At 48.2% G+C, this 9,530-nt stretch overlaps 1 protein-coding gene across 1 annotated transcript in view; it reads left to right on the top strand.

Annotated features, from left to right (window-relative positions):
* Positions 1–9,530, top strand: part of DCDC2C (doublecortin domain containing 2C) — a 123,135-nt gene that overhangs the window by 50,878 nt on the left and 62,727 nt on the right. The window contains 2 exon segments of the mRNA XM_007472265.1: positions 2,008–2,111; positions 8,667–8,729. Coding sequence (XP_007472327.1) covers positions 2,008–2,111; positions 8,667–8,729 — 167 coding nt within the window.

Below are 9,530 nucleotides of genomic sequence, written 5' to 3'. Positions count from 1 at the left end.
CCCAAAAAAAAAAAAAAAAAAAAAAAAAAGTAATTCTGTCGTCTCTGTGGATCTCTGGGAGGGCATATTTTCCCTTAAGAACCAATGACACTGAAAACAACCAACAAACATATCAGCCTTTTGAGGGAAACATGAACATAAAAGCCATCCGAACCTACTGTTTGGGTTTACTTTTTGAGTACGAGAGACATTTAAAAGGTTAAACTTCAGAAGTGATTTTAAAACGAAATAATTTACACTCCTTTCAGTCCTCCTCCTATTCTTACTACTGCTGCTACTACCAGCAGTGTTATTGTTACTACCGTTATCAGTACTACTGTTACCACTACAGTTAGTGCTACTGTTCCTACTGTCATGAGCTCTGACTGCGAGCCAGGCTCTGAAGGAGGTGCTTTCTGTGACTGTGTCATCTGTAGGTGTGATGGATACCTACAAGACTTAAGTCCCCTGGTTGGTTGTGGAGAAGAGAGGGAGGTGGCGGGAAGGAGGGCTTCCCTTGCCTTCTCCGCAGCATCTGACAAGTTTGCAAGTCACTTCTCTTAAGCTGTCTTCTCCCTCGGCTCTCAGTACCACGCAGAACGACTCAGGTTTTCTTCTCTTTGCTCCCTGTTTCTTAGCTTCCTGTGTTTGCTTCAGGCTACAGAGTGGGGCGTTTCCCTAACGCTTTTCTCTGGCTTCTCCCCCTCTCCTGGCTCTCCCCATCTCATGACAAATGCGTCATCCTGCTGTGCACCAGGCGCTGGTCCAGACACGCAGGTGTTCAGGCATGTTCCTTTCATCCTCGGAGCTCATGTCCTGGCAGGCAAGGCAGATGCGTGAGCACAGAGGCCACGCTGTTCTACTCCACCCTAACAGGGCTCATCACGGAGCCTACTGAACCTATACTACCTGAAATTCTGTAATATATTAACAGTAATAGAAAATTTAATCACCGAGTAAAATGTCTTTCTTGGCAAAACATACCCTCCAGGAGTGGCCTGGGCTGCCGGGGAGAGCGTGGCCTGCTGGGACTCAGATTCCAGCCGTGGCCCTCATGAGCCTGTGACCTGGGCACATTCCTTACCTGAAAATGGATGTCGTAGGTGTGTCTGAGGATTGCCATGAGTATTAATATCAAAGGCATAGGTAGAGGAGCCCCTGGGGCACAGTGGGTTCCCGCCCTCTCTCCTCTTCCATCCCTTATCCTCCAGCCCAGGGCTTGGGGGATGGTTCTTCCGGGACCGGGGGCGGGAAGGGCCAGGATGGACCCTGTGAGGGGTGGGGAGGTGCAGGACTGTTGACTGAGGAATGGGATGGGCTGTGGTCACGGTTTCCCGTTTTAGATCATCAAGCTCATCAGTGGCCACATCTGTCTCCTTTTGGAGATTGAAGGAACTGGCTAGCCCACTTCTTTTTCCTCTGCTGTCACCTGTTGCTTCTGATCGGGGTGAAGATAAACTTTTCAGGAACCTTGGGATTTTATAAGCATTTAATATTGGTACATCCAGTTGTAGTGCTAATTAGATGATTTTGTCTGTCAGCCAAGTTGAGTGGCTTACAGTGTACAGATTCAACCCCTGTGTCGTTAAAGCCCGGTTCTTGAATATATTTTGAAGTAATGCATCTGTGTGTCCTTAAAATCTGATGTTGGTGTCTCGTGGTTGCTTTGCGTTTATTTCTAACTGAATGAACTGAGCGCACACTTGTCAAATGTTCACTGTATTTTGTCTCTGGCCTGAGTCCCATGGGGGTGGGACACAGGGATGACGGTGACTCCCAGGGTCTGGGACCTTTGTGGAGACAGTGCAGGTGTTGAGGGCCACTGAACCCAGCACCTCAACTGAAGCAAAATCAAGGGTGGTGGGGAAATGGAGGTGAGGGGATGTATGGGTCCTGGGGTCCCTCGGCCAGGCTGCCTGACAGTGACACAGGAAGCTCCAAGGATGCTGAATTGTAACTCTCGTTTGGCTCAGAAAAGGTATAACGAACAATCGGTTTGAAAACCCTGTCTGCATTATTTTTCTCCAGATGGTGCCGTGTATGAAGCCCAGGCTCCTAACAAGGAGACCCAAGGAGCACCAGAAGTTATGGGGGCCCCGGATGTGCATGTGGAGGTGCCTGTGGCCAGGTGGGTGGCGGGCACCGCAGGACTGTGCCCACCTCCTTCTTACTGCTGCTCCGTCAGCCCAGCCTGCATCTCATCCCCAGCCCCTCCCCAGAGCTCTCCCTGGCCTCTAGAATGTTCTTTGTCCCCTGCACTTAGCTACTGCTCATCTTTTAGATCCTATGCTGTGCATTTTCTTGTCTGCCCATCTTTCCCCCCAAGGCTCTTCTGCTACCAGGATCCTTCTTAGCACACGTCACAGTTCGTGATGGCATACTCAGCCTTATTTGGTTACTGTCCCTTTTCCACGCTAAGCTGTAAGCTCCATAAGAAGGCCATGGTCTGCTCTGCTCACTTGTGTAGCCCCTGTTCCTAGCAGAGGTCCTGGCAGGTAGAAGGCTTTTAGGAATCATCAGTGGAAGGGTGGGATGATGGTATAATCAGACCATGTGGTCGGGAATCATGCATCTGCCCCGTCCCAGCTTCCCGACCTCAGGCCTCAGTCTCCTTGTGCATGCGGCGGAGATGATGTCACTGTGCAGGTCAGCCTGGGCACCAAGTGAAGTGTTAATGCCCAGTCCAGGGCCTGGCACACAGTGGACCCTCTCTCTCTGTGTCCCTCCTCCTGGCCTCATGGAGGAGAGAGGTGGAGTCCTGCGCGGGACAGGGGGACTGGAGGGGAGAGGTGAGGGGGGAGGGGCTCACTTCGAGGCCTGGTGCCTGGACAGGAGCAGAAGCAAAGGGCCCCAGGCCCGAGTCGGAGGCCTGGGTTCCAGCTGGCTCTGCCCCGCACCCCCCCCAATCCCAGTGTACCCAGCAGGTCTCCAAGGCCTCTGGGCCCCAGTCCTGGGCCTCAAAGGGGAGTCTGTGCCAGGTAAGCTCCGAAATGCATGACTTTGCCTCTGGTATCTACATGGAGGCATTAAAGGTCCATTTCCAATTATCGGCTTTTGAGAAAATAATTTATATTCTGTATAAGGTCAGTATTAGCATTTCAGTCCCATTTTTGTTCCTCTTAAATAAAGTGGGTCCCAGCCCTGCGCTTGCCCCGAATCACAGGAACCAGGGAGCTTTCCTGCTCCGCTTTCAGTACTAATCACTCTTAACCTTGTCATTTGTTTTTAACTTCTGCAATTTTTTCCCTGTGATATATTTTTAAAATGTCATAACTCTGTCTTAATGTAGCAGCCTTCCACTTCCTCTTGACATTTTGAGCACTTTTCTCATATGTCCTATTGTATTTCCTAAATTACTAGTAATATTATTCTTTTCCTCGAGATGACAAAAAATGACCCAAAGATTTGGTCTTCTCTTAAAACCCAAACTAACAGTTTAAATATTTTTATTGCATACTTAAGAATTTTATAGTAATAATATTAAGACATTTTAGGCAGTTACTTTTTTATACCAAATTTATCATCCACACTTCCACCTCCAACATGAATTATTGTTATTGATCTATTATTGTGTGTTTTCTGGGTTGTACGCTGAGAGTGTCTGGCACAGTTTTAAATGGAGGTAAAGTCCTAGTGTGTCAAATAGTGTTTCCATAACTGTTTGGGAACAGTAAACGTAAATTTCCGTTGCTAGCGTATTTGAGTTCCATTGTGTTCGAGGCTGTGGAGTGAGATGGGTCTCCCCAGACTGGTGTGTAGTGGGAGGGAAGAAGAGGCTTGATGGGGGGAAGCGGTGTCCACACCACATGACAGGGGCTGCACACCTGGAGAACTGCATGAGGGGCGTTGGCTTTCATTTGTGTTCTGGTGCTAAGCTCTTGGAGCCACCGGTATCCTTGTGGAAGGAGGGGAGGGTACTTGTTTTCATGCCCTTAGGACTTTCTGGTTCATAATGAAGAACGGGTTGGCCTTTATATTAAACTATTTGATTATGGTGGTGCCTTTTATCATAACCTGGAGCGCTTTTCTCATGCTTTTGAGTGACTGGCTTTAAGCTGTGGGCGTCTCATCATTCCCTGAATGGCTGGTGGCTGCAGCATTGCGCTTTCTCCACTTCTGTGTTGCCGGAAAGATAAAATGTTACAAAATATAACATCCCAACTAGTCAATTTATGAATTTGGAGTCAAACTGAGATGGACGAAGGGAACCTCAAGAATGAGGACCCCTCCGGGTCCAAGGGGGCAGGTGTGGTTTGTTCATCCTGTTGGTAGCTGCTGACGCCTGTGAATAACAGGGTCGCAGGTCAGGGTTGAGGCCACTCAGACCGTCCTGCAGTAGCATCGGCCTGCGACGCTGCACTCCCGCTGCGGAGTGACGGTTGAAGATGAGGTTCGGATGAGTGTGGAAGGTGGGCTGTCCCTTATTCCTGCCGGGTGCCATCGTGTAACATCTGCTTTTTTTGTGATGGTGAGTGAGGCTGACTGTGGCCTCTTAACCTTTCCTTCACTCCAGTGCCTAGAAGCTTCCCCCCCGGACTTCTGAGTCAGTCAAGAACTCCTTGGAGCTGTGCAGAGAGGACAGGGCAGCTGCGTTGGAGCACGGGGCAGGGGTGTCAGGTGCTCAGTGGTAAAGAGATTGTTTTCTCTTTAATTTACCCACAGAGTGATACATACTTTCAACCAGATGTGTCACTTTTTCTGTCCTCCTACATCAGCCACTTGGTTTTCCACCACCTGACACCTTTGCAGTTGATTTCAAAGAGCCGCTCATTTTCCTGCATATGTTGGAAGGTGCATGCTTACATTCCAGGGCCTCTGGTCGTAAAAGCTTATTCTGGAGAACAAACTTGACATTGAGACCCTCGTAGAATTCTGTTGACACCCATCTTTGGCTCATGAGAGAATCAAGATTGAGGTGCCGGGTTAGAGGAGCTGTGCTCTGAGTTAATGGAGTGATTTCAGTGCCTGTATCATGAATGGTGAAGCTCAAGCCACTGAACCCTGTTTGTCCTGAACCAGGTGGTTCCTGAACAGGACGAAAGGCTAAGCTGTGGAAAATATAATGAAAGTGAAAGGGAGAACGCTAGGGATTGAGACTCTGGCTGTGGCAAGACATTAGAAAGCGTTTTACTGATGGTCAACCATGGTGACAGGGACTATGGTCCATGGGCGTTAGTCACCTTTTTCCTCTTCTATGCTGCACTGTCTCCTTTTGAGTTTTCACTTTTAAGAAATTATGATTTACTTTCAGTGCCTCGTTTCTCATCGGCTTTAGTAGCGGTTAATGTATCCCCTTGCCATCTACCGCCCCCTCCAACCTTTCTCTGTCCGAGCTTGAGTGGAGGACAAGGGTGATTGAGTTAACTGTCTGCTTTATCAGCCTCGATTCTCCCAGAATGCTGACTTCTTACACCAGCTTCGATTTTAAAGTCCTGAGTTATTATACCTCAACGTTAAGGAAATGATTTTTAGCACTTGTAATATGCACAAAAGTGACATCAGATGTTAAGACATTGATGTTGAAGTTCTCTCTGATTTAAGGACTACTTTTGTCACAAAGTAATGTCTTCTGCCAGATTTAAGATTATATTTATTTATTTAATATTTTTAAATTAATTAATTAATTTATGTTTGGCTGCGTTGGGTCTTTGTTGCCGCGCGGGCTTCCTCTAGTTGCGGCGAGCGGGGGCTGCTCTTCGTTGCGGTGCGCGGGCTTCTCATTGCGGTGGCTTCTCTTGTTGCGGAGCATGGGCTCTAGGCGCATGGGCTTCAGTAGTTGTGGCGTGCGGGCTTCAGTAGTTGTGGTGCGTGGGCTTCAGTAGTTGTGGCGTGCGGGCTTAGTTGCTCCGCGGCACGTGGGATCTTCCCGGACCAGGGCTCGAACCTGTGTCCCCTGCATTGGCAGGTGGATTCTTAACCACTGCACCACCAGGGAAGCCCCCTATATTTATTTTTTATAAGTACTTTAAAAAGAGAAAAATGCCCAGAATTGCAGTCTCTGTTTAGCCAGGACCCTGACCTTTGATTCCTTTTGGGGGAAATAGTTCAGCATCTCTCCACACATGCTCAGCTCTATTTTAGCAGAGTAGCTTTACGATATCATTTTGCAGCAGGCAATAAGCAGGTGTATAAACCCCAGGTCTGCAGTTGATGCATGAGAAGGCTTGACTGAAATCACAGTGGACTGAGTCCAGGTCTGACCTCTGCTGAAATTCACTTATTTTCAGGGAGTCCCAGAGAGTCTGGCAGGAAGAGAGAGGGCCTTTCCTTAGATTCTCCAGCAGCTACCAGGGTGGTCACCCTCCACTGCACTTCCCGTAGTTCACTTCACTCCAGAGATAAGCTAAGAATAAGACACTAACTGCAGTAAAACCAAAATTATGTGGACTAATTAGGAGAAGGTCCGTCTGAATTTGTGTAATCTCTGAATTGTTCAGTTAGAAAAAACATAACACAGCTTTAAAGCTTTGTTACTTTCAGCTGCAGAGTGGCTCAGACTAAGCTCATATCTGTCCTTGGAGTTCGCACATTAATGAATAAATTAAAAAGTGTAATTAGCACTATTAGGATGCCTTCGGCTGTAAAGAACGGAAAACCGAAGGAGAAATGGCTTAAACAATAGGAGACACTTACCACGCATGTACTAGAGGTCTAGAGGCTCCCGGCAAAAGCTGCAAAGGTTCCAGAGCTGCAGCCCAGCGGCTTCTGGGGTCACTGAGGGCTCGTCTTCCCAGGGCTCCACTGCCTTCCTCAGCACGTTGACTTTCGGCCTCGGGCTTGTTTCCTTAAGATGTTACTTAGGCTCTGGGCGAGACGCGTGAACATCCACAAGAAGGAGAGAGAGACTGTTTCCTTCCCTGAGACTTTTGCAAATAGTGAGAAAAGTCTTTACTATATATTGCTGAATCAGTGAATGAGTCAGTGATCTGCATCACATCAATTATTCTGTGAAAGAATGTGCTTTTAACTTCTCTTTAAGTGCAGTTTGATCAGCCCCAGCCAACTTTCTTCATCACAGTTCCTTCTCTGTGTAGACCATAGGGAGAGAACGCTCATGCAGTCAGGGTCTGAGTTCTCAGAAGGTTTGGGTGACTGAGGTCTGGGCTAATGGGATCGACTGTATTGAATACACTTGTCTACACAGCTGCAGAGCTCAGCGCTGCACATTCAGGGGTCAGCTGGCAGGAGCTGGCAGGTCCTTGGGGCTTGTCACTAACATCAATTCTGGTCACTCGGTAAGAGCTGGCTTCTCCACCCACTTTAGCTCAGGTGTAGCTACGCGACTTGCCGTCACTGATGACGGGTGACACTTCCAGGCAGAGGCATTAAGAGCCAGCGTGGGGTCGGCCACGTGCCTTCTTTGCCTCTGAGGTTGAGGAAACAGCAGGGCTCGGAGTCTCCTGGGTGACTGATGAACGGGAGGCCTTCACCAGCCCACCTGTTCCCACTGACACAGACACGTAATTGAAGGAGCCCCTGTGGGCACCTTTATTTTGGCCCCAGAACCACACGATTTTCCCCCGGTGTGGAGAGAGGTTCCAGGACACCAAGTATGATAGCTTGCTGCCTTTTGCCAGCAAGTTATGACAACCGGGAGATTATCCACAAGGGGAGTGCGCACACGGCCGGGGGTAGCAGGACCAGCAGGCCGTGGTGGTGCCCCTTGGGCCCAGAGGAAGAGGGTGCTGCTCAGGTCCCCAAGGGTGCGCGGAGAAGCACAGAGGTGTCTGCAGTGACCACTCTCTCTGTTTTACACAAAAGGGATTTATAGTGTCTCAAAGTTTTCTCCAACAGTTTTATTAAACAGGTTTGTCACCAAAAGTGGCGTCCGGCTGTTCGCTGCTCCAAAGCCAATACTCGAGGGCAAAGTTGGTGGAAAGGAAAGTTTGCTTTATTCTGGAGGCTGGCAACTGGGGGTGGGCGGTGGGAGGCTGGACTCACATCTAAAGGCTGATTCCTGCACCACTCACAATCAGGGGGCAAGAGCTTTTACAGGCGGAGGGGGGGAGCTTCATGCAGGAACAGCACAGTCGGCTCTGATGGTCATCTTGAAATTGGTCACTGGTGCTCTGACCAGCATCATCCTGATTGTTTTAAGTACAGTTAGTCTTCAGTTCCAAGGTCGTTTGTTCCCATTTCTTGGAGGCCAAGTCTCAGAATTGTGGCAACTTGTGTCATGGCTACAATCTGGTCATCATGGAGTTCACTTCTCCCACCTGGTGGGGTTTTCAGTGTCTACAAGACAGCTCCCAGGACATGGCTCAGATTATTATCTATAGCCCTTGAGGAGGGACTAAAGGTCCTTGACTCTGCTAATGACTAAACTATTATTATTTTGTCCTGTTTGTTTTTCTTTGCTTTGCATTATCTCTCTTCTCTGGTTAAAGTTATTCTTTGGCTAGAGTTTTCCTGCAGACAGAAGGCAGCTGGAGGACACGGACAGGGAAAGACTATAGGGTCCCGCTCCGTTTCAGGCTGGCCCTTGGTTGGAGGAGCCAGAGGTAAAAATGCAGAGCAGACGCAGCCTTGGACTTGAAGTAACCACTGTGGAAAAACTGGTGACCTTTCAGCTTTACCTGTAGAAATGGTCAGAAAGTCACATGGCTTCATGCGCTCTTTGCTTTTTAAAGGACTTTGACACAGGTTGACTGCGGCTAAATTTAACACATGGTGCATTTTCTCTCCAGAAACCAGCCAAGATAGTGAAAGAAGAGACACATAGTCACATGCCTAATTTTGAAAGCAACAAGGTGAGTTAATTCTACTTTTATTTTGTACTTGACGGCTTGAGGCTAAGGCGCCTTTTTATCCTTTTAACATGTTGGGTGGAGCTCTTGTTTGATGGAGAAGGGGTCAGAGAGCCAAGTCATTCCAGGATGCGAATCAGCACAGGGTTGGACCAGAGTGTTCCTCTTCTGCAGGCTGTACCTCGCATCAGGTCTCTTGTGTGCCAGAAATTACAGTCGTTTTCATGGCTTCTGCACTAGGCTTTGCCACCTTTTACTCTACTTCCAGTCACAGACTGAAAAGCTCTTTTTTCCAACATCTTTCAAGATATATTTTTAGAGGGGGAGGAAGGAGAGGAAGGAAGGACGGGGGGACCATGGCAGCAGGCGTGGGGAAGCTCCATTGTCCCGGATACCTTGGACATTGGTTCTGTGGATAGTCAGTGTTGTGTAAACGGCACGTCTTGGCTGAGGACATGTGCAGCACGCGCTCTATAGGTGGCAACATGAGCTAGCGCAGAACGCACTGTGTGGTTTGTGTTTGTCCAGTTGCTTTACATGTGCCGTCAATGCGGGAAGCATGTTTCTTTCCATGGTACGTGATGAGATTATGTGACTAATCTGTATAAAATATGTGTATTGGGAAAACAAAATTTACTTTAAATTTTTTAGTCGAGGGATATTTCACAACTAAAACTTGTATATTTTTAAGGTGCACAATTTGATATACGTATCCACTGTGAGATAAGCGCCGTAATCAAGCTAATTAACATAGCTGTGTGTGTGTGTGTGTGTGTGTGTGTGTGTGTGTGTGTGTGTGTGTGT

Source organism: Lipotes vexillifer, unplaced genomic scaffold, assembly GCF_000442215.2.
Source record: "Lipotes vexillifer unplaced genomic scaffold, Lipotes_vexillifer_v1.1 scaffold356, whole genome shotgun sequence".
NCBI lineage: Eukaryota > Metazoa > Chordata > Mammalia > Artiodactyla > Lipotidae > Lipotes > Lipotes vexillifer.
The sequence above is the reverse complement of the archived record's forward strand: the minus strand, read 5'-3'. Positions and strand labels throughout refer to the sequence as shown.